Consider the following 25449-nt stretch of genomic DNA (forward strand, 5'->3'; position numbering starts at 1 on the left):
TCGATTAAGCCAGACTTAAACTCCGTCAACCGGTGCCTGATTCCGGATAGTTGGATATACAAATCGAGGGTTCACAACGATGGCGGAAAAGTGACGTCATCTAGTCTTTCATTGGCAGATTTTTTTGTCCATCAAGTACAGTATGTTCAGGATATCCGGTATACATTGCGGGAAAATTTGTGCTGTGGATGTGCGTTCACTACTTTCATCGAGGGAACCAACGTAATTCCAAACTTTGTCTCCACGTGTAGTTTTCACATTTAAAACTCAACCAAATGAGAACATTAGCGGAGGTGCAGGCTACCCTGCAAATTGCTAAACTAAAGGAGGAGGATTTGCAGAGCACAGTTCATTGTCTGTCTTTCGGGGACAGCATCTCGTCAACTGACTACTGTCTAATGGAATTGGATGACACTCTTTGTAAACACATAGAGTCTGGAAAAAGGTAGCTAACTCAGCAACTCTTGTTTGTTCTTGACATTCGTTACATTGTTAGTATCTCATTGTAATCCTTCTCGTTGAAGCTTGGTGATCCGGGGGGACAAAGACGAGCGAGCTGTACTGTGCAGTGAGGACCAGACTTACGACCTGAAGATCGCCGACACCTCCAACCTCCTGCTTTTAGTCCCTGGCTGCAAGACTCCAGAGCAGCTAGTTGCCTGTGCAGACTCGGAGACCTCTCAACTGGTACATGCACAGGTATAGAAACTGGCTTTGATTGGACCATCATTGAATTAGTATTATTGGATAACAAGCGACATATCTGTTTAAGACTAACTTAACTAGCAAGAGGGTACGTTTTTATAACATTTCAAGAAAGGACTCCTCTGGTCACTTGATGTTGTAATGCTGTAGTTTAGGCTAGCGAGTATGCACTTTTTGTACAGTGGTACAAACCACTGTACCAACACTGTATACTGATTTCTCTGCAGATATGGGGTTTATCTAACAGTTACTGGGAGCTGCGGAAGCAACGTCCCAGGCTCAAGAAGCTGAAGAAACTGCTGATGGAGAACCCCTATGAAGGTCCAACGCCAGCCTACGAAGAAGACACACATACCATGCAGAAGGTTCGTTTGTTAGGAACCTCGTCATTTCTAGGCTCTCTCATGTCACAAAAGGAGACTTCCTGCAACAGAACACCTGCTTGCCGGGTCTATGTTCTACTATTTGGACATTCAATACACCTATTCACTCTTTATGCCTATGAAAAAGCATATGGATAATATGTTGGGCACAGTTGTGACTCCTTGTCTCTCGGTCTTACTCTCATAGTACACCATGATGGATTTACTGGAGAGGATCCAGGCCAGTGAAGAGGAGATTAAGGCCCAACTAAAGACTATCCACGCCTGTGAAATAGATGGTACACTTCATAAACACTGAGCATGTTTTTTTCCCTGCTGCCCATGATAGGTGGTATCACCTGGTCTTGTAGCATTTATGGCCATTCATTAGCCTCTGAGAATGACTAAAAGAAAGAAGTTAAATGGATTGAGTGTGTACACTATGATTTTTCATGACTTGAAACTAAAAGGGTTTTTAGTTTTAAGGTACCAGTGTTTACCTCTGTCTCCGCAGGCTACTGGAGGATGTTGGATTTTGATTATGAGATGAAGTTGTTGGGACATGTGACCCAGCTGGTGGATTCTGAGTCATGGTCATTCAGCAAGGTGTCCCTCAGGGTCAGTCTGGAGGAGCTGGCACCCCTTGAACCCAGGTAACTGCAGGATTCCTTCTGTAACAGACGTGATCACGCAAGCTTCATCGGCACACACTTAATAACTGCCCACTGACGCCGCAAGCGTGACCACTACCAACTACGCCAATGAAAAGCTAGCTTCTCGCTGGCGCGGGTGGTCTGTACTTATACCATAGAGTGGGTTTATCTAATCCACTTCTTAATATCTGACATCAGCCAGGCAGTCACAGAATCATGAACAGTCAAACTCACAAACAACAAGCACTAGCAATGAGTCTTCATTCTCAGAAACAACCACATAACCATGGGGCATTTTACTACTGTATAATATAACCCTCTCTCTCACTCTGCTAGGGAGATGATCGAGCATTGCTTGAACTGTTATGGGAGACGCTATACAGAACACGGTAGGGGGGGCTATCAGTGTGTAGCCATTAAACAAAATCCTGCGTATGTTCATAGACATCTACACGTGTATCCCTGGTTCATTGAGTGGTGGTATTTCTCTGTGTTTCCAGGTGAGACATTCTATGCCTTGGATGAGGACAGTGTGTGCCGGGCCACAGCTCTTATGCTGCTGCAGAACGCTGTCAAATTCAACCTGGCTGAGTTCCTGGAGGTGTGGCAGCAGAGCGTGCCTGAGGGCATGGGCACCCGGCTGGACCAACTCAGGGTGAGTTTGGGCTGCCTTAGGAACTTGGTCTGGATGGAGACAGACTGGTTTTATTAGCACTTCAGCTCCTCAAGTAGCTTAGTGCTTGGACTTGAATCAGTCAAATTGAAATGGAGTTAACTACAAGGACTTCACTGAGTTTGTTGTGATGTTCTTCTGCAGAGTTTGGCCTTGGTGGATCGGAGCTCCAGACCAGAAACACTCTCTCTGCTCAGAGTGGAGGACCTACCAGAAGACACCTTGGAGCGCTTCAACCGCCTCTTCACCATGAGGGAAAAGTGGACAGAGGAGGACATCACTCCTTACATACAGTCAGTGGCGTGATATACTCTATGTGGCAATACAAATGTATCCCAGTGACATGAAGACTATTTGACAAACTCTAAAACATATTTACAAATCTTTCCTCCCAGAAAAATCTAAAAACTATATTATCTTTCAACAGGGATTTGTGTGGGGAAAAGCAGACAACTGGAGCTCTCTTGACTAAGTATGCCCGCTCATCCATGCAGAAAGGGATCAAGGTCTACAATTCAAGAAGGCCAGTAGCATCCTGAGGACCCCCAAGAAAAACTATGTTATTAAATATTTTTTGTGTATTTCTGAAGATTCTGTATTGTTAATAAAACATTGCCTATTGCCAGTCTTTCTTCTTTGCTGCAGTCAAAACGCCAATCCGCGTTTAATTTCAGACTACCAATAATTTAATCATGTCTGATTTCACACTTAACAGGCCACACTCTGTTGCCAATGATGACTGAGCATGACCTCTGTCACGATGCCCCACTTCTGTGAGCCAAAGGGGTTTGAGCATGACCTCCTTCTGATGGCCCAGTTCTGTGAGCCAATGGGGTTAGAGCATGAGTAGTACGGTAGGTTTACGTTGTAAAGAACTGCCAGTTCACTGCTTACTATCTTGGCAATGGTTCGAGAAGTGCACACTTCACTTCATGCATTAAGCTTTTCCCCAACAACTGCAAATGTTAATGTAAAACTACTTTTTCCATCAAATATTACAAGAACTTTGATGATGTACTTACATTTGTATTCAGAATAAACTGATCATCTGACTTCAAGCCTTTTAGGTTACTACTATAATTCTCCATAGCTAGCGAGTTGGCTTGCAGTTTACTGCATACAGCATGTGGTAGATTAGCTGCCAGCTTCTATGTCCAATAAATGCTGTTGTAAAATACAATGTTTGATCAGAAACTAACTATATAACTAAAATCGTTTTCTTTGTAACTTTGCTGATCCGTTATTTATCCATATTATTATGTTATATCTTGCAAGTTAGTATGTCCGTCACTTCCTTTACAACAGTAAACAGAGAGCTAAACTGTGACTTCAGGAAGTGTTTTGACCATATACTGTACAGTCTATGGTTTTGACACGGAGGGATCCAACTTCCCATAGATCGACTATCAGACTAGATTATCAGAGTCCTAGAAGAAAACACCACATCTGCAACTGACACTGACTTTGGCACCTTTTAGAAACAGATAACACTCCTCATAAAGTAGGCCACCTCCACTACAGAAAGCCCACATGAAGCAGTGAATTAATAATCATCAAGTAGTTATCAAAGCAATACCAAAGAGACCCCAAAATGATGATAATTTTATTGAGAAAACATTTGGTGAAGCATCTGTAATATGAAAAAGAAGTGTAAGGAAAGGGTGCTGTGTAAGTGATGATTGTTCATACGTGTGTATGTCAACATGATGCCTATGTGAATGTGTGCATGCATGCGTATGTGTGTGATGTTTGTGAAACATCCAAACAACAGTCACATCTGACTTTGAGCAGCAGCCACTGGAAAAACCTGTCAATCATAAGAATAAACATAAAATTGCAGCAGCTTCTTTGCGTTAGAGGTCAAGTTGGTGATAGGAGCCAGACGAGGATTGTTGGGGTAGAGTAAATACTTCACAGTGGGCGGAGTCTCAGACCTGGTAGGAATCAGAAATCCAACGGTGACACGGTTAAATGAAGTCAAAGCCTGGGGGACCTGCTGATTAAGGAGGAGGGTCTCGGGAGTAGGAGGAGTCAGAGGGGGTGATTCCGTGGCATCGTCAACGGAGAAGGGGACCACAAGAGTGGTTTCTGTCTCAGACAGATCCTGGGGAGGCACATTCACAAGAGAAGACACTTTTGTGGAGGTCCAGAGCTGAGGACACCTCTCTCTTCACCTCCTTTCCTTCTTCCTCCACAGGCCTGAAAGAATGGCCGACATGGTCCCTAGCTCCCGTCCTGACACACTAGACCAACAAGCCTGCTGTCTTTCTTACAGAACAGTCAGCTCCTTTTTGTCATTAAGTCAAGTTCCCTTCTCAGCAATTCAATTATTGAATCAATGACCTTTGACCTCAGACTGTCCATAACCATGACAGGCATGTTTGTTCCAGTACTCTTACTCCTGTTTCCTTATGTGGATTCCTGAGGTGGATAAGGCTGTGTGCTACCTAGATATATACTGTAATGGGGCTTGAGAAATGTGTTATTACCTCTTTTTAGTGAAGAGAGATAGTGAATCAAGCTTTATGTGAAGCTCAGAACCTATGTCAAGGGGGGGACCCAGCTGAGGTAACCTCCAGAGAGAAAATGTGTATGTGTGTGGAATTGAATATTTTCACAAACTTATTAAATATATTTATTTTATCTTTGAATGCTTTGTGACAAAACAAATACATATACTTTAGCTAAGCATGTCACCATCAATTAGTGAAGGAAGCAGAAAAAGAGATATATAATTTTCAAAAAGTAGTTAACGATTTGTTTACTTCTGCTTTGAAACCACTGAGGCTATAGTCTTCACCACTCTCATATGCTATCAGGCGATATCTTTTGACTTTCACACCAAGTCACATAAGTCATAATTAAATGTACTGTTAATTAAATGTTGATTAACCTCCTGTCATGCCCTCTACCTGCCACCTAGCGGCATCTTTTGTTTATTTCTGTGTCTTCCTGGGGTGAGTGTTGCCAGGGTCTCCAGTCCCAATTACCCACACACACTGCCTCAGTCCCCACACTTGTCTCCCATCAACTCATCAGCCCTGCAGTATATCAACCCTGGTTTTCACATCGTTCCTCGTCGAATTATAGTTTTGTCTACCTTGGTAGTCATGCTCTCGGTTTGAATATAGTCAGAAGTATTTTGTTATATTATCATTCGTTTCGCTAACTTTGTTTTTACCTGTGCCTCCAGGCTCACCAGCCAACGTTGCCACTCTGCCAAACGCCTGCACAGCCAACCCTGCCTGTCCCATCTGTTTTGTCACTGCCGTCTCCACTCTGCAATAACCCAGGAATTAAAACCTTTCTGGACCATACCTCATAGTTTCATTAGTCTGTGTTGTGCGCTTGGGTCCACCACTGCCACCCCCATAACACCTCCAGTCGAAACAAATATTACGAGGTAACCAGCTAAAAGTTGTGCTAAACTGCCAAGCAGGTTCTTGCATAATTGTAAGAGTACAGATACATGTCATAACATTTGTTTGCACGTGTTTTCCTTGTGTCAGTCTTGTTGGGGTTCTCTCCCCCCACCCCCTCGTGCTTCCCTGTGGTCATTCACGAAAGTAACTAATTTAACCAGCACTGTACTGTTTTACTGTTTCACATCTGTTTTACTGTACTAAGATGCCAGTTAAGGATTTGTTCAGTGTTCCTATAACAGTAATAGTCTTTATTATACCGGACATAGGCTTGTCTACAATTCATAAAAAGGTGTGGGACGCTACAAGGGACAGAAGAGGATAATCGACTGCACGTTACTATGTTTAGCCTGTGTTCTGCACCTCTCTTTCACTAACCGTCTCTGGAGGAGGGGTTCCCTCACTGAATTGCTCCTCCCAAGGTTTCTTCAATTTGTTCTCCTCTACTGAGTTTTTCCTTGTCTTCCTTAAGGGTTTAGATTGGTTGAGGGGCAGTTCTATGGGCGTATGTGAAGCCCTCTGTGACATTGCTTGTAAAAAAGGCTATACAAAAACATTTAGTCATTTAGCAGACGCTCTTATCCAGAGCGACTTACAGTAAGTACAGGGACATTCCCCCCGAGGCAAGTAGGGTGAAGTGCCTTGCCCAAGGAAACAACGTCATTTGACATGGCCAGGAATCGAACCAGCGACCTTCTGATTACTAGCCCGATTTTCTAACCGCTCAGCCACCTGACTCCCTAAATACATTTTGATTTGATGACTAGGGCAGATAGGGTCTCCGTCAACCACCCACCCATCAACTCAGTGTAATCATGGCACAAAGGGCTAAGCAAGTGCAATTATCCCAACACTGAAAAGTAGGGGTGGGCGGATCGATCTAAAGTAGATAGGTGGTGAATCATAAGGCCGGAGATGCTTGGTGTTTGTCCCCGGGTTGGGAAACCCAATTCAATTCTGGTTAGATGTTCAGGGAGATAATTGACTTGTTAATATCTGACTCCAATTTTAGAAATGTGCACAAATGTGTTACCTGTAGGCTAGTGCAAATTGCAATGTGGCAAGGTGTCATTGTGCAGATTGTGATTACAGTCATTAAAGTCAGTGGGAGCCCTTGGCCTTGTTGAAGAGGCCAACAGCGGATGGAAAAAAACTGTTCTTATGGCGTGAGGTTTTGGTCGCGATGGACCGCAGCCTTCTGCTGGAGGGGAGTAGCTGGAACAGGGAGTGGCCACAATCTTCCTTGCCTCAGGGTCCTCGAGGTGTGCAGGTCTTCAAGGGTAAGCAGATTGCAGCCGATCACCTTCTCAGCAGTGCGGATGATACGCTGCAGTCTGCTCTTGTCCTTGGCAGTGGCGGTAGCGTACCAGATGGTGATGGAGGAGGTGAGGATGGACTCAATGATGGCTGTGTAGAAGTGCACCATCATTGTCCTTGGCAGGTTGAATTTCTTCAGCTGCCGCAGGAAGTACATAGCCTGGTCCTAACCAGACCCTCGTACATTTCATTTGTACAGAGGGTCTGGGATCGCTCCATTGACAAGCGTTAACTTCCTTGAAGGCGGGTACTCTGTTGAAGTTTAACCCTTGTGCTGCCTTCGGGTCACATGACCCAAAGGTTCACAACGAACCATCGTTGTGTTTACCCAATTTTACCCAATACAAAACAAATCAATATAATCTTCTTTTAACCTTCGCAATGTGGGGGGTCTGAGACAGCCCGACGGTTAAAAGAAAATGCTTCACTTTGTTTTTGTATGCGGTAAAGTTGTCGCAATACGCTGGTGGGTCACAATGACTGATGGGTCAGAATGACCCGAAGATAACACAAGGGTTAAAACTATTGGATCTGCCCAGAGCCACTCTGATCTGCCATAACCAATTGCTACTGTTCGCCTTAGCCAACTCCTTCACCACGGAGCTAGCTGCCGTAGCTGGAAAATCAAACTTTTCCCGAACCCCGTGGGGAGGAGGGCCACAACATCATGACCACCAACAAAACTCAGCAAGGATTGTTCTTGCTCCGGCTTTAACTTATGGATATTCGGCAGCGTTGCCACAACCGCAGAATAGCTTCACTCGCATCTTTCTCCGCCGCCATTACTGAACTACAACTCAAACTAGTGCACAACATCAACGTCATCGTTCTCAGCCACTCCCTCTGTTCGCTGATTGGACCTACAAACAAATTGTTTCTGAAAACCGACTGATGCACTAAAATCCCAGACCTAGTACAGAAGCAAAATCCAAATTGAGCGGAAGTACGTAGGAGGGCAGAGCCAGGCTAGGAAGTACATCCTCTGTTGTGCTTTTTTGGTGAGGGAGCTGATGTTCAGTTCCCACTTGAGGTCCTGGGAGAGGATGGTGCCCAGGAAGCGGAAGGACTCCAGTCGCACACTACAAACAACTGTCATGTATATGTGCAACCATTTGTAAAACTGGCTACAGCAAAGGCAGGCAACTAGATTATCAACCCCTTTCTCCTTGTTCTCATTCAGCTCAGATAAATCAGCGATCGGCTAATAATGTTCCCTTTTGTGCTCGTGCCCTGTTCGTATCCGCGAGCACATTTGCAGGCAACTTTTCTTGACGTAAGCAAATAAATGGGGTGCTAGTTTACCCATTTCGGATTGGTTTCAAACTTAGCAAAAATCTGGAAAAATTATTCTATGAAAAAGTTAGTAGTATGAGCCAGGTTCGAGAATCGAACAAAAATTATTGGGGGAGATAGTTTTGGATATGTTGACTGGAGTTAATAGAAAAAACGACCGGACGAGCCGGGTGCCTAACCGGAAATGCAATACCACCTTCATCCACCGGAGCCGTTGCCTCAAGCCAAGGGCTGGGGGTATGGCCAAGTGGGCAAGTATTAAGACGCCTCCGTGTGTCAACCACGCGTAATTGACGCCGACTTTGCATGCAAAGACGGAGTCCATTACGCCGACTTCCATACAAAGTCGGCGTCTTTTTCGCCTCAAATTGAACCGTGTCACGTGACACGTTCAAAGCACGCGTTTATTTAGACGCGTGCTTTTAACGTGTCACAAAGCACGCGTCTAAATAAACGCGTGCTTTTTTGAGACGTGTCTATCAAACCACACGAAATTAATGCCTGGTTTTATGGAACGCCGACAGGGTCAAATGTACTCGTAATTTAAACGCGTATTTTTGATTGGACACCCGTTTAGGAAGCGCCTGCAGCTGTTTCATAAGCGGCTGCAGCCGTAAATGTGCAGGCGAAAGTTACACATGAATGTACGCGTTAGTTAACGCTTGCAGGCGTTAAATAAACGCCTGTATATTTACACGTGCAATTGCAGGCGTTAAATAAACGCCTGTATATTTACACATGCAATTGCAGGCGTTAAATAAACGCCTTTATATTTACACGTGCATTTGCAGGCGTTAAATAAACGCCTGTATATTTACACGTGCAATTGCAGGCTTTAAATAAACGCCACATGCAAATCACTGCCCACAATTTCCCTAGCTCCTCCTGCAGTTATCTGGGCTAGTGTGATTTGATTCTTCCCTGTATTTTCAAGTACCAGCTCCTCCCCACTGTAGAAGCGGAAGATTTCAAAACAAGTTTAGCCCAGCACACAGAAGTTTGAAGGATGAGAAGATGGCAAGAAGGAACTTCCTAAGACAGTGTAAGCAGACACTAAATGACTGCACTCAGCTTTTGCTGTCGGATAACCCTGGACACGACGACCTTCAGTCCATGTTGACAAAGGTACAGTTTTTTCGAAATCATTATTTGTGACTTAATCGTAATCTTCGCTGGCTAGCTAGGCTAACAGGGGTTTAACTTGGTCACTCGTTGTGCGGATAGCTTTTGTTTGTTTGTTTTTTAGCAATGGATTGCTACTGTGATACTTCTGCATTGCTAGCTAGCCAGTCACTGACTAGTCTAGACTGTTGGATAAAGACTAGCTATTTGCGTTTCGTTTTTATCCGTGAAAGCTGCCATGTTAAGGCTGGACAGTCCATATCCAACTATCTGTCCCCTAGTTATGTAGCTAGCTAAACGAGTTAGCCTCAACCCCAACCATCTGCTATCCTCAGTAGTCAGTACAGTAGGCTCCAGTGCTGCACATTCTTGACATTCATTTTTTGTTGTTACCTAAAGTCGATTAGTCTAGCTAGCTGGTATTTTGAGGCAAAACCACTGCTGAAGGCAAGCAAGCTCAACCTTCAACCTAGGCGACTATTTGTTCACGTTCTTATGAGATATGGTCGATAAATTATTACTGGTTTAGATACAACAACAAAAAATACTAGCCTTGTCTACTTTAACACCATTGTCTTCTTTCAGGCTGGAAACAATGCAGCGAAGCCTAGAGTGGGCAAAGGGGTACGCTCTTAAATGTTGCTTCAGCAGACGGCCTGATAGCTGAAGTGTCCGAGCTCATGCAGGAGAGTCGCACCCATGGTCGGCATGCACAACCAGGTGGGAACCATTTCAGTGGGGGTGGGTGCTCACAGCTCAGATAGTCCTTTGAGTTGTTTCACACATCGTTCACTTGCTGCCCATTGCATTTTCCCTTGTGCAGTATTTTTTACTGCCCTAATTCATTTGTTGTTAAATTGCAGTGGTATTTAACAGTGCATGCCTAGAGCTTGTGCAAGTTACAGTCTCTTAAATGTTGTAAGCACAGCATTGTATTATTGTTGCAGCCAGTTCCGGTTACCAGGCTCCATTGACTTGGAGTGGAGCTAGAGGTGCTCCTCATTATCACATCACCGGAGAGCAACTGAGGGGTCTGATGATAGATGGCAGATATTCTTCACGTGTTCCATTCTACACTCAAACCACACCTAAGGTCAGTTGTGCTTGGGGTTGAATGCTATGAAATGCAAAGCTTTTAAATGCATGGTTTCCACAATTTTGGCATGAATGGGTTGTCAATAATCAAGTACTCTAGTGATACATTGTCTCATCTGGGCATTGTCAATCTTTCTGTCTTGTCAGGCACTTTGCATTAACCTGAAGGCAGCTGCCTTCCCATCAATGTTGCAGAGGCTGCACAGAAGGTACAGTGTTGCTGCTCTGAATTCTTTATAACACATCGATGGAAACTACAGACTGAAGGTAGATGCTCGCTCGCTCACTCACTCACTCACTTTCTTGGTATATCTTGGTTATTTAAACTGTAGGTTGTAACATCTCAAATGCTATCAGGTAGCTCACTTGTTTATCAATTAGAGCAAGAACTGACATGGATATGTGGATAAGAATAGTTTTATGATGTTGCTGCTACTTTGGTTATTGATACAGTAGTAGCACCTTGAAATATACATGCTTATAGTGACAAAGTCCAATGTTATGTTTTTTGTGATTTCAGGTGGAGGATAGTCATCCATGGTGGCATTGATGGTTACAGCTGCCTTGTGTTTCTCCACGCTTCCAGCAACAAGTGCAGCATTACTAAATGCTGAGGCCACACAGTCCATCCAGGCTTAGAACAGGTGATTGCCACCTATTGAATTGGATAACCATGGACCGGAACAGATAATCAATATTTTCCTGCAGTAGTGAATGTAGGTTACGGCTCGACATTAAATTATAACGAGAAGAAGAAGTGAATGTAGCTTGTTTCATAACAACATAGGTTGATGGAGTGATATGGAGGGGTGATTGTCATTGTTTGTTTACTAATTGTTAAAAATAAACAATGTATATCTTGAATCTGCCCTGAGAGTCGTCCTTGTGTCTTGCCTCTCTAACATTATACATTTGTGGTTGAGGGACTGCAAAAGCCATAGCAAATAGAATAGAATATAACTTAACTTTTACAGAACTTTGTGGTGTCAGACACATACAAAATGTAGTATGCACACAGGTATTTGCAGTATTTACAGGTATATGAAAGATGATCTGATCCATCGACGTGTTAAATTTTTTGAGTCATGTCCAATACAAAACAGTTCATTCTAGCATGTCCATCCACACCAAAGGAAGCCTCCTCATGCAGCCCATCCATCCACCATAGATGTTCACCACCAGCAGCAGAAGAGAAGGATAGCGGTGGATCCTCTGCAGCCCCATCCATTCCACATCACACAAATAAAGTATAACAGATTAGAGTTGAACTTATATTTCCTCAGGTAACTTTGATATTTATGTATAATAGAGCATAGAATAAAATAATGAAATGAATCAGAATACGTATATTGCAGTATTTTGACCGTGGAGAAGACAGAACCCTTTGTGTGTGTTAGGAATTAAATTATCTGCAGTATGAATCAAGGATTTACACGTTTAGTATAGTATTCCCAACAGATGTGGTTACATTCTGTTAAAGGCACTAGAGATATTCCACAAACACAAGCCTAGCCTTTTAGTTTTTCCAGATGGGAATGTACATGATGCAGCAATGTAAGGGCAGCATCGTCTAGACTTCTACTCTTCATGGAAGCAAACTGGAGTTGATCTGCCAGGTTCTGGACTGTCTCTTGTAGTTGCAAAAGTATCAGACATTCAAAACTCTTCATCACCATTGATGTAAGAGCTACAGGTCAAACATCATCACATATGCTGACAAAGCCTCCACTGCCTCATCAAGTGTGTTGTCAAAAAACACTGACCAGTCTGTGTTATCAAAAGCAGTCCCTGAGATATATGATTGTCTTTACCTAACAATGAGCTAATTGCAGTTACATACAACTGTTAACAACAAAGTTGAAGACAGAAAGTACTATTTGTGGGGAATACTGCTTTGGTCGCACTCTTTTTGGTCTTTTGGTGGTCGCGAAAATCTAGAAATCCTAGAAATGCGGTGCTGAAACTTCAGCTTCAAAATGTTGCTCTCAAGAGTGGTTGATGGGGTGGAGGGAATGATGAAGAGTTGGATGGAGCGATGCAGGTGTATTTGGTGGAGGGGTGGATGGATGTGATACTGCGATTGTTATTGTTTATTATTATATATATATTTTAAATATATCCATATCTGAATAATCACATTTCCCAGAGTTTTCCTTGTTTCTTGCCTCTCAAACCCTTCAAATATCTTGTTGCGATCTAGTGACACTGCTTTGTTGAGATCTAGTGACACTGCCTTTTGTCATCCAATTCGCTTAATAGAGTGAAACTGCCTTTCGTCATCCAATTCGCTGTCAGGTAAAACTAGGGTCCTAGAACTGCGGTCCTGAAACTGCAGCCTCCGGTACTGCAGGCACATACCATTGATAATTCTTGATAACCACAGAATCATTACATAATATAGGCTTAGACCCTGCATTTATATCACACAATATATATATACATACAATTAAGTGTCATACATCTGCCTCTGACTGCATTTTTCTGCTGATTTGTTTTTTTTAACAAAATTTCACGGCATTTCAGAAAACATCCAAACTATTTGTGGGATTGAATCAATAGAGGACAGATGGTCCTACTCTCCACTGCTCTTTTATTGCTGCCAGCAGGGGAGAGTTCCGGCATAAAAAGAGAAGCCAAGTTTCATTATTGATACATCTTTCCAAGGTTATTGATTTACAGTGTACCGTTGCTCATTCATTCATTTCAATTACATACAATTAGCACAAACTGTGGACGAGGCCCAGGAAGCGGTGCTGGAGGCCTCTGAGGAACTCTCCGTGTTGGGTTCAGTCCGATAAGTGGACCTTGGAGGAGAGGGATGCCTTGGTGGACCACAAAAGTCTACTTGAAAAGCAGGCTCAGGGATGCTTTTGAGCAGTGAGTTTTTATACATGTGAGGATTAAAAGAACTGTGATTATCACATTTTTTAACCTCATCACTCACAACTCAGCAGGACATAAGTTCTCAGCATCTAGCATCTCTACTAGATGTATTCAATCAGTAACTACTTTCAATGACAGTGTTCACTGTATTAAGGTTTGCTTTTAAATGTGATGTTTTTTTTAATGATCTTTTGCAAAAATCCTGAGCCGCCCCGTCCTGAACGGCCCCGTCCTGAACCGTGAAGTGTTAGGTAGCATTTGTTGTGCAAGGCAAGTCCTAATGAAAATCTGCAGAGGGGACTGGTGCCTCTCAGTCCACTCCAAGTCAATGGAGCCTGGTAACCGGAACTGGCTGCAACAATAATACAATGCTGTGCTTACAACATTTAAGAGACTGTAACTTGCACAAGCTCTAGGCATGCACTGTTAAATACCACTGCAATTTAACATCAAATGAATTAGGGCAGTAAAAAATACTGCACAAGGGAAAATGCAATGGGCAGCAAGTGAACGATGTGTGAAACAACTCAAAGGACTATCTGAGCTGTGAGCACCCACCCCCACTGAAATGGTTCCCACCTGGTTGTGCATGCCGACCATGGGTGCGACTCTCCTGCATGAGCTCGGACACTTCAGCTATCAGGCCGTCTGCTGAAGCAACATTTAAGAGCGTACCCCTTTGCCCACTCTAGGCTTCGCTGCATTGTTTCCAGCCTGAAAGAAGACAATGGTGTTAAAGTAGACAAGGCTAGTATTTTTTGTTGTTGTATCTAAACCAGTAATAATTTATCGACCATATCTCATAAGAACGTGAACAAATAGTCGCCTAGGTTGAAGGTTGAGCTTGCTTGCCTTCAGCAGTGGTTTTGCCTCAAAATACCAGCTAGCTAGACTAATCGACTTTAGGTAACAACAAAAAATGAATGTCAAGAATGTGCAGCACTGGAGCCTACTGTACTGACTACTGAGGATAGCAGATGGTTGGGGGTTGAGGCTAACTCGTTTAGCTAGCTACATAACTAGGGGACAGATAGTTGGATATGGACTGTCCAGCCTTAACATGGCAGCTTTCACGGATAAAAACGAAACGCAAATAGCTAGTCTTTATCCAACAGTCTAGACTAGTCAGTGACTGGCTAGCTAGCAATGCAGAAGTATCACAGTAGCAATCCATTGCTAAAAAACAAACAAACAAAAGCTATCCGCACAGCGAGTGACCAAGTTAAACCCCTGTTAGCCTAGCTAGCCAGTGAAGATTACGATTAAGTCACAAATAATGATTTCGAAAAAACTGTACCTTTGTCAACATGGACTGAAGGTCGTCGTGTCCAGGGTTATCCGACAGCAAAAGCTGAGTGCAGTCATTTAGTGTCTGCTTACACTGTCTTAGGAAGTTCCTTCTTGCCATCTTCTCATCCTTCAAACTTCTGTGTGCTGGGCTAAACTTGTTTTGAAATCTTCCGCTTCTACAGTGGGGAGGAGCTGGTACTTGAAAATACAGGGAAGAATCAAATCACACTAGCCCAGATAACTGCAGGAGGAGCTAGGGAAATTGTGGGTAGTGATTTGCATGTGGCGTTTATTTAACGCCTGCAATTGCACGTGTAAATATACAGGCGTTTATTTAACGCCTGCAAATGCACGTGTAAATATAAAGGCGTTTATTTAACGCCTGCAATTGCATGTGTAAATATACAGGCGTTTATTTAACGCCTGCAATTGCACGTGTAAATATACAGGCGTTTATTTAACGCCTGCAAGCGTTAACTAACGCGTACATTCATGTGTAACTTTCGCCTGCACATTTACGGCTGCAGCCGCTTATGAAACAGCTGCAGGCGCTTCCTAAACGGGTGTCCAATCAAAAATACGCGTTTAAATTACAAGTACATTTGACCCTGTCGGCGTTCCATAAAAGCACGCGTCTAAATAAACGCGTGCTTTGAACGTGTCACGTGACACGGTTCAATTTGAGGCGAAAAAGACGCCGACTTTGTATGGAAGTCGGCGTAATGGACGCCGTCTTTGCATGCAAAGTCGGCGTCAATTACGCGTGGTTGACACACGGAGGCGTCTTAATACTTGCCCACTTGGCCTTCCATATGGGGGTCTGTTTCGGCGCCGTCTCAAGTCGGACAAAAAGTCTAACCAGAATTCACTGCTACAAGTCTGCTACAAGTCTGCTGCAGCGCTGCATGAAGTCGAACATACCTAATGTCATCACAACGTCATTCAGCAATTTTTTGCAACAAATTTACCTGCCTTTAGCAACTTCCCCTGAATATTTGGCGGCCCAAATATAGGTGGCCCAATGTTTGATTATAGGTTTGACATTTCGGCCTCTCCGTAGTTTTGAAATGTACAGTCAGCAACTAAACACTATCCATAGCGCGTCGAAATTAAGCCAGATAGCTATTTAGCTCTAGTTCCTCTGGTCATTGTTAGGAGGTTGGGAGATCTTACGAGGTTGAAGTTAGAGCAACTATATCATCTTTTGCGTATTAGTGGAGGTGAGTAAAGGCTGAGAAAGCTTTTGTTTTCTGACGCTGTTAATGTTAGCTAGCAACTAACTAAAGTTACGTTAGCAAACAGCGCCTGGTTCATCAAAATGGCCTAGGAATTTTCATAGTATCTTCATACCAGTTTAATAGCAAGAATTAGGTCACCTGATAGCTAGCTTTGGCGTTAGCTGGTACCATGCGAGAGATCTGTGGTTAAATACTGACACCTTAAACGTTTAAATATATTACCATCTCTTGCTACCTAGCTAGTTCTACTATCAAGGACGCAATGTCTTTGCCACCAACTGCTGAGAAAATCGTGCTTAGCAGCACTTCAACAGTCCCTCTCCATGAACGGTAAGAAAATATACAGCGCTTACTTTCATAGCCTTTTATTCTTCTCACGCTATAACAATGTTGTTTTCGCAAAACCTTCTGAGTTTCCATGTATGTGTTAAATGGTGTTTACCAGGTGCATACATATCCTTTCAAATCCTTCACACCTGCTGAAATGTAAGCCACCACATTTTGAGTTGTAGGAGGCGGTGCAGAGGAATGGCATAGGCCTGTTCCACATGCACAACCTCCCAAATGTCCTGGACTCATTAAGGCCTCTGCCCTCTTAGCAGTATGCATACTCCTTGAACCAGCTTTCAACTCACTTTTAAGGCATACTCGCCTCTCTACATCCCTCAACTCTGTCCATCACCCTCCGTTGCCCCTGACAGCTTCACCATCATGCTGAAGAGTCGACCTGACCAGGTGGCAGTGGAGGCCAACCTGCAGCAGAAGGAGGCCAGCTTCAGGAACAGAAAGCTGGTCCTGCAGATGGAAGACAGACCATCAGTACTGGTTGCCCTGCAGCATAGGGTACTGTGGAGGAAGAGGGAAACTATGCATGTAGTCTGGATAAGCAGTAGCCCCACCTCTTGACCTATTGGTTGGGACTTGAGGGAAATGTGTTGGCATGTGTTACATCTCTTGTCCACATCAAATACCTTCACATATATAATCCTTTTGACCCCTATATGTATTCCCCCCAATGGTATATTCTGCAGAGTTTGAAGCACCGTCTGGGAAAAGCCAATGTGCTGGCCAGGCTGGGCCAGCCCATGGGGGCCATATCGTGGAGGGGTGCTGGCAGACGGTTCTCCACGAGGGAACTGCCAGACACATCCAGAGAAGGGTTCCGTTGGAGGAGGGTCAGAGAGGGTGCCTTTAAACCAGGCTTCAATTTTAGAAGTGAGTGTATGTGGTTTATTTTTCATGCTGCTTACAAATGAGGTTATCTGAATCTGTATATGTGTAGTAGGACTCCCTTCTGTGTGTAAGCGGGACTGGTCAGAGCAAGTGTTCCTTTGGTATCCTTAGGTTTCATCCTTAGGTTAACCTTAGCTGTTTGACTTATTGGTTCAGCTTATGCTCATGGTCTAAATAAGGGATTGAAGTGCAATACTTTACAATGAAAGTTTGAGTTAATAGTTTTAATGATCAGCGCTTCCCTTGTCAAACATTTCTGTAATTTGCAGGTGTGGGTCCGAGGCATGGCTGGAACAGTGTTGCCAGAAAGAAGCTGCGTTCGGCGCTGAGGATGCAGGGTGGTCTTGTGACCAGCTCTGGAGCGCTGTTAACCCAAGGAGCCTGGTACCAAAGAGGAAGAGGTGAGAGCACTCCCTCAGATTGTTACACATGGATTATGAAAGAAACACATTATTCAGCATGCAGAATACACCGTTCCTTATGTCCCTCTGCAGGAAGAAGAGGAGTTGGTCTCAGTCTGGATCAGACTGGCACAAGAGGGCATGGTGTTTTTGGCACTGGGCAAGGTTTTGGAGACTGGGGAGGTTTCAACACCAGGGGAGCGTTCAACACCAGGGGAGCGTTCAACACCAGGGGAGGTTTTGGTACTAGGGGAAGCTCCGTCACGAGGGGAGGCTTTAGGGCCAGGGCAGCCTTTGGAGACAGGGGTCGTGGCACTTTCAGAGGACCCTTGGTCATCACCAAAGAGCAGCTAGACAACGAGCTTGACGAGTACATGTCCATGTCTAAGAGCAATCTGGATGCACAGCTGGATGATTATATGTCTATGGCCGGTTCCGACAATATTGGATATTAAATGAAAATTCTGAAGATAAATAAAAAATGCAATTTCTCATGTAAGAGCTACAACTGTTTACATTTGTTCGGGGAATGTTTAGCATGATCAGTTTTTTTTCTGTTTACAAAACAGTTTGAAATAGTTTGTTTTTGTGCAGGACAATGGTAACTACGGTAATGACAGGTTTGCCAGCAGTTTGAATATTTGTTTGTTTTTTTACATTTTTTGATACTGTACTAAGTTGCAAAAGTTTTTGATACTGTTCTAAGTTTAAAAAAGGTTAAATGTTAAAGGCTAAACTGTCATCAAACCAGTCTATAAATGTTTTTGTGAATCTAAAAATGCAACAAAAAAAAAAGAGATGTGCTTTAGTTGATCAAGAAAATGTTTGATATAAGGTTTCATATTGTTTTAACATTTTAACATGCATGCAGTTTAACTAAATAAAAACCTAAACAGAGTGGTTATGCAACTTTACTGGAACCCTTTTCTCATTTCCATAGCCGTCTTATTACTGGCGATGAGAGAACATTAGCTTAGCTTTCTAAACGCCGGACGACTAACAAAAGGTTTGTTCGACATCGACTGCGGCTGCATGAAACGACCGGCGAGATTTGCCGCTTGCAGTCGGGGAGGAGTTAAAAACAGCTCCGTAAAGTCGGACATTCCAGCTTCTCGTGGTTTGCTACGTTGACTTCAGTCATGGCCGATCAACCGCTGTTTGCTTACTTTATGGTTGACTAACTGCATGGTCACGAATTTTATTGTTTTCGCATTAGAACTTGCACGAACCATTGCACTGAAATTTGTCATTTTATGTAGGCCTATTGGGCTATGTTAAACTCTTTCTCCAATCTGCAGATTGATAATACCAGAACTCAATTAAACTTCCCTTAGTGAAGAGACAGACTAAAACCCTTTATTCAACAATAGTAGCTAATCTATCGCAGGCTATCAATAAAGGCAAATATTTAATTCAATTGTACTGCAGGGCTCTCAAGTTTTGAAGACAGGCAAGAGTGACACCCCCCCCCCTCCCATCAGGGAGGTCAAAATTAATTAATTTCTTTTTACCTGACATCTTTGAAATACAGCAATGATTAATGCATCCATGGCCAGGATATAATTATAAAATATGACATGATTTTAAAAGTGACCTATCATTGACTATGCAATACACTTAAATGTATTTAGTGCTAATAAAATTATTAAGCCTATTTGGAAAGAGATGTTTATAATATGACAATATGTCAGTCATCGTGTGATAACGAAAATATGACTAGGCCTAGACTACTTACTTCGCCGTGAAATGGTCACTGCATTTAGTCATTTAGCAGACTCTCTTATCCACTGCAGAGGCGGCTGTTGGAGTTTATACGAAGCTTTCCATCAGCGTGGCTCTTCACAAAATCAATCCACCTATTTTTCCTTTCCTCATCAATAAGGAAATTAAATAGTGTTGCAGCGCAGCTGAAGTTTTTGCATCCAGGGAATATGCAGTTGCAGGTGGAGGGAGACATCCTCAGTGATCTGACGTAGATGGGTCGAAATGACGTAGATGGGTAACTTTTTGGCCCCGCCCATTAAAACCTGATCTGAAAACGGAAGAGAAACTGTTCTACGGTCTAACTACACATTTCGGTGCCACAAAGTTTTAGCGCTTTGCACGTGCTTTCAGGAACTCATTTCACACGTATAGGCTATATAATGTACTAAGAAGAAAATCATGGAATTGACTTTACAGGATCTTTAACTCCTCCCCGACTGCAAGCGGCTACTCTCGCCGGTCGTTTAATGCAGCCGCGGTCCATGAATCCGTTAGTGAAGAGGCGGACTAAAACCCTTTCTTCAACACATTTTGATTCAATTAAACAGTTTAGTCCGGATTTGAGCATGGGCGAAACCGAAGGTGTCAGAATAATTACAAAACACGCGTCAAAGTTGTCGTGTGTGAGTCTGGCCAATAATAGGTGCGTTCGACTTCATGCAGCGCCGGTGTCGCCTGCAGCCGCCTGCAGCCCGGCTGACTTGAAGCAGCCAATGGCATTCTCAACTTCAAGGCAGCAGGCTGCAGCCGGCTGTCGGCGCCGCCGGTGCTGCATGAAGTCGAATACACCTAATGAAATAGCTGTGTCGTCATTAGAACCCGTGCAGTTGCTCTTTATAAAATGCGCTCGGCTACACAGCCGGCGGTTCTCGAATCGATCTCACGGTACTTTGATGGCTACGTCACAGCGACCTAGCCTCGGCGCCGTCTCAAGTCGGACAAAAAGTCTAACCAGAATTCACTGTTTCAATTTAGCCGCCTGCAGCCGGCTGAGGCGCTGCAAGTCAGTCATGCCTAACGCACCTAATGCAAGATGGCTACTGACTTGTAAGCAAACATTCATCAGTCGGAGTAATCTTACAATGAAATCGTGAAAACACTATCTACATTTGTCAAATGGAAACACTGTAATACAAGCACCTCATTTTGGGGTAAGCCACTAAACTGTATTTACCTTAATTTGCAATGTGTGAGCAAGCATGCGGTGTATTCATAAAGTAGACAAGTTACGACTTCGTACAGCATGCTTTTGATGGTTAGTTTAAGTATATTATTGGTAGTTCGTTGATTAAGACACGTATTTGCTATTATTTAGAAATACTTGTTTATATTTTGTCAAACTATTATTTTAGAAGTTTTGTTGCAGTTTCGTGGTTGTACCTTTGCCCTTTGGCCAGTAGAATGCGCTGTTCACCAACTTTAGCGTTGTCGATCTGTGCCATCTGCTTGCCGCTCAGGTAGGCCCTCTTGAATTTGTTCATGGAAACCAGACTGAACGAGTTTACCTAGTCTCTGACCCAGTGTGCTTTCTTAGTGTCTACGGTGCTGTTCGTTCATTAAAAGAACGTGCAACAGGTAGGCCTAATTTTTTTATTTTTTTTAAACCTAAATGTATTACCCTTTGTCTGTTTTTCAGTGGATCTAGAACTCAAAAGCTACAGTAGTCCTACAGTTAACTCCCTACCCAAAACTCTTAGCTAGTTAATTAGTGTACGTCTCCCAACGGTTTTTCCGGCCAACAGCAAAATAACATAAGAATAACTTCTCATTTTAATTGCAGCTATGAGCACTTCATCCCTTCATTGCTGGCAGGAAGAGGAGTTTACAATTTTGGCCGTGTGTGCCCAGTGTACACCTTTTCAGATGGTAAGAAAAAACACATCTATTTTCAAGTTTAAGTCAGAAATATTATTTGATTGTCAAATGTTATGATTTATTTATTACCCCACTCCTAGAATTCGTGGCCACCTTGTCACTTAACTGGATTCATTGAGCAGATTAACTGTTCAAAGTCTAACAAACTTGAACATAAGAGGTAGGCTTGTTGTCCTTGATTTCTTAAATAACATTGAGTTGATGAAAATGATTAGAATTTTAAAAAGATAGGTAGCTGTGATAACAAATATAACACTTTGGAATGGATTTACAGGGAAAATGACTTGTTTGGAATTTATATGACAATTTATAAATTAAATCTATGATACTCCACTAAGCTTTGTGAAGCAGACTCAAGGCTTTAGCATCAGTCTTAATTCTCCATCGTTCTGTCAGCTGTCGCTCTTTAAGACAGGAGGAAAAGCTCTTCTGGAAGTTTGAGGGAGTCATGATGACTCTGACGGTTGTCTTCATCCTACTTGTGATTGCCCGTCAACGTGGCTTGGACCACCTTGCATCAGAGAAGGTCCGTCGGCAGATCGAATCCATATAGTCTCCTCCAAAGTTGAACTACCTCATTTACCATTGTGAGCATTTTACTGCACTTTAATCTAATTTCTTCATGTGGTGGCCTTATTGAGTAATGTATATACCAAGGTGTAATAGTTTATGGATACAGATGTGTCTGTCTTACCTGATTATATTGAGGGTTTAAACAGGGTGTTATTTATCAGTCATCTGTATAATTCCTTCTCATGTCTAAGTTTTCTGTTCGGATCAAAGTGCTTGCTGTTAATGCAGTACAACAATATATAGTTATTTAAGGCTGTGATGTAATCTATTATGTTTCTTCTTACTAAAGTCCCGATGCTTTGTTAACATATCCTTAACCTGAGTACTAAAGTACTACGGAACATTTAATGTTGTTGCATGTAATTAAAACGTAATAAAGTATTTGCCTACAGTTTATCAAGTAAACATGAACATTAATTCAAAACTTTTCACAGGCAAATTATATAAAGAACACTTGCATGATAGATTAATCATCAATCAAAACTCAATACAGAAATAGTCAAATCCAGTATGAAATTCCATCAGTCACAAACACTTGAGAAAGAAGTGGTTGCACTTTGACCCTCTTGGACAGTCACATAGTTGGCCAAACCGTGGTCCCTTTTTCGCTGTGCAGAAATCACCAACATTACACTGCAAACCAATTTGGGGGAAATGACACATGCACAGACATTAGAAAGCAAAATAACATAAATATACTTTTTCTATCTGCTTGCTGAAGTGTCGAGCATTTGCTGTAGGTTCCTACTAGCCCCAAAACTAGACAGACATTGTGAGACTCCAATCAACCGTTAGATGCCCCCATATGACAAGTGTGTAATTCAATCTTTAAATAATTTTATAGTATAGTGAGTATAGTGCATTTTCACTTTGTATAGGGCTACCAGTTTTAAAGTTGAGACATTGTTGTTTGTCTGTGGCACTACAAAAAGTGAGATATAACCTGTAAGGAATCTGTCACGTATAACCTCTTATTGGACTTACACTAGGGAGGCGGCTCTGTCTTCTTTCCCATGAAGCCATTCTCCTGTTCTGAAGTTTCTCTAGAACGTTGTGAAGAACACCAAGCTGAAAAAAAACAGAGTAAACCCCTGGTTATGTCCAGTAACAACCATAAGTATTAGTGGTAATAGTGTATTATTTTAGTGCCAACATTCTCAGCTGTAGTACTAACTGAAACAGACCTATATTGGCTGAAAATACACACAAAATTACCCACTATTTAGGTTATCGGATCTTTCTTGGTCCTGGATTGTGCTGCTTCTAGAACAGGTCTGGTGAACTGGTCTGGCGTTCTCATAGCCCACAACAATAGCTACATGATACAAGGTGTACAGGAAAACATTTTGGGGTAACACTATCAGCAGATAGAGGCCTAATTGTCACCTTTGGATTGATTTGCCACATAGGTTCCTAATATTCATTATAGTGTAGCGGTTATCACGTCTGTTCTACACGCAGAGCCAGAAGGTACAATAACCATGAGGATTTTTTTGAACTTCTAAAGTAGCCTACTTGGTTCCAGCGATTTAATTGTATGCCAGAACTCACCAATTCCCTTGTGTCCTCGGTAGCTTCATGCTTAGATGGTAACCTTTCATCAGTCCATCCTGCAGCCACGTTTGACGTCGAAGATAATATGTAAAAAAAGTAAACAGAGGTAAGGAGCATAACTGCTGATTTTGACATTTCTGTGTTGGATGGAATGCAGTCAGTAAAGTGACTTCTCGCTGTTCTTGCTACGCTGTCCAAGGTACTGAAAAGGAGCAGCAGGTTTAGTTGTCGATCTCCTCCGTCTGAATGAGCTTCAATTAGGTATCAGTACTGGGAAGTCGCCCAGCAGACACCTACACACCCGTCATCCACATACTTCATTGGATCTGTTTTATGTAATCAATCCCATTGTTGCAGCCCCAGGCTGACGATGGGAGATTGCAGACGACGCTAAGAAAACATGTTTGGTTTGGTTGGGTTTAATTGGATTAGGCCCATTAACCCAAGTGAACTTTATATGACAACTTGTAATTCGACGCTTAGACTCGTTTTTTATCGATCACAAAGGATGTGTGTAGGCTGGTTGATTTTTACTTAATGCAACAAGAAACAGAACAATTCATTAATGAAATTTGTTATAGACCACTCCTTCATCCTTACGGCACCTGTTATATAAAGCGATAAAAAGGGAACACCCCACAGCCTTAATCTCTTGGCTGTCCCTCTTGCAGGTTTAATCTTTTCCTTCTTTAGATGATTTTAATAGCCCATGTCAGTAGGCACGTATCAGGCGGCCGCCTTGACCATCTTCCATGTGACGTCAATCAGTTCCAGTTATTGGGTCTCTGAAATTCTGTCTGATTTAGTGGATTTCAATCAATTTCCCATACAATTTTTTGATAATTCTTTTCTTTAACGACTTAGTATCTCATACTATGAATACATCATAGTTATCAATTTAACCAAATACAATTTTATATAATATTGGTATTGATAGTGCTGTGCTACATCAGCTCATAAGTTTTATTACATTAGTAGACCTACAGTATAGGCAGACAACTCTTGTATTTTATCTTCTTGTATGGTAATGGCAAACCCCTAATCCTTTCACTCCCTTCTCTTTATCTGCCGGTCTGTGCTTTCCCGGAGCTCTCCCACAGTGTGCATGCCCCGAGTCATGTGGACAGACTGTGCTTCAGAGGGGAGTTTGTGCCAGTATAAATAGAGATGTATAAGAGACACGCAGATGTTTTGTGTTGACTTTAATACTTTTGCAGCTGGAAGTTATTTACAGGTTGTGTGTGTGAGGAGGGGACATGTTTTTGGGTAGGTCAGAGCTGGGGGTGGGTGAGTATGGAGAGGAGAAAAAGGTGAGGCAACACTTTTGCATTTTTGGATAGACGTTTTACTTGAGGTGGAACTCAGTACTTTAAACATGTCAAATACTGCCGATGCGGTGGGATTTCATTTGATTTCTTCACCTGAAAATCAAGTTGCCTTCTCAGTACATGGCAAGACCTCCCCCTCATGTGATGATGATCAGCAGATGACGGTTGAAGGAGGCATCACACCAGGTCAGGACTATTCTGCCTCCCTAATTGTTTTCTCCTGCAGCCCAGCCCTCTGACCATGCCATGGGCCGTACGTTTCCCAGAATGCAATACGCTCCCTTTGACAAATCATTGGCTTTGTGTTTGAATAGGAAAATATACAGCCTCAGAAATCATGTCAGGTTAGAGGAGAAAATAAAATAAATACAGCTTGTTGAGTAGCACTGTAATGCCCCCCACCACACATACACACACATCCTACCCCCACCCCACTGTAGGCCTCTCTGTTTTATGGTAAACATATAATTTTAGGATTAATGCTTTTCTAAGGATGGGAGGATAATTGGAACCCTATTATCAATACACATGGTACTTGACTCCTTCCAGTTAACATCTGCAATGCTTTAAAACCTACATTCTAACTATGAAGTACTGACCACAGAGAATAGAAAAATGCACCCAGGTGTTAATGCATCTAGAGCTAGCTATCACTTGTGGCAGAGAAA

The 25449-nt window shown here is 42.7% G+C and overlaps 3 protein-coding genes and 2 long non-coding RNA genes across 5 annotated transcripts; 4 read left to right on the plus strand and 1 right to left on the minus strand.

Annotated features, from left to right (window-relative positions):
- The first annotated feature begins 134 nt into the window (after positions 1-134).
- dscc1 (DNA replication and sister chromatid cohesion 1) lies at positions 135-3014 on the plus strand. Its single transcript, XM_062464861.1, has 9 exons — positions 135-445; positions 525-699; positions 933-1070; positions 1276-1366; positions 1582-1720; positions 2057-2109; positions 2221-2375; positions 2538-2686; positions 2821-3014. Exons 1-9 carry the CDS (start codon positions 276-278, stop codon positions 2930-2932), a joined length of 1182 nt encoding a protein of 393 aa, XP_062320845.1. The 5' UTR covers positions 135-275; the 3' UTR covers positions 2933-3014.
- Positions 3015-9219: 6205 nt separating this feature from the next.
- Positions 9220-10627, plus strand: LOC134023053 (uncharacterized). The gene is made up of 3 exons (XR_009930733.1): positions 9220-9550; positions 10133-10267; positions 10495-10627. It is a non-coding gene; the product is annotated as an uncharacterized LOC134023053 (long non-coding RNA).
- Positions 10628-15787: 5160 nt separating this feature from the next.
- Positions 15788-18600, plus strand: LOC134023049 (chromatin target of PRMT1 protein-like). Its single transcript, XM_062464863.1, has 5 exons — positions 15788-16383; positions 16755-16896; positions 17085-17268; positions 17556-17687; positions 17781-18600. The coding sequence occupies exons 1-5, from the start codon at positions 16316-16318 to the stop codon at positions 18140-18142; spliced, it is 888 nt and encodes a 295-aa protein (XP_062320847.1). The 5' UTR covers positions 15788-16315; the 3' UTR covers positions 18143-18600.
- A 1881-nt stretch (positions 18601-20481) lies between these two features.
- LOC134023050 (protein JTB-like) lies at positions 20482-22293 on the plus strand. The gene is made up of 6 exons (XM_062464864.1): positions 20482-20602; positions 20804-20908; positions 20986-21026; positions 21232-21317; positions 21407-21486; positions 21723-22293. Exons 2-6 carry the CDS (start codon positions 20853-20855, stop codon positions 21877-21879), a joined length of 420 nt encoding a protein of 139 aa, XP_062320848.1. The 5' UTR covers positions 20482-20602; positions 20804-20852; the 3' UTR covers positions 21880-22293.
- On the minus strand, positions 22009-23970 carry LOC134023052 (uncharacterized). Its single transcript, XR_009930732.1, has 3 exons — positions 23451-23970; positions 22884-22967; positions 22009-22532 (listed from the first exon to the last, which is right to left on the minus strand). It is a non-coding gene; the product is annotated as an uncharacterized LOC134023052 (long non-coding RNA).
- Between the last annotated feature and the right edge of the window lie 1479 nt (positions 23971-25449).

The sequence above is a fragment of the Osmerus eperlanus genome, chromosome 7, assembly GCF_963692335.1.
Source record: "Osmerus eperlanus chromosome 7, fOsmEpe2.1, whole genome shotgun sequence".
NCBI lineage: Eukaryota > Metazoa > Chordata > Actinopteri > Osmeriformes > Osmeridae > Osmerus > Osmerus eperlanus.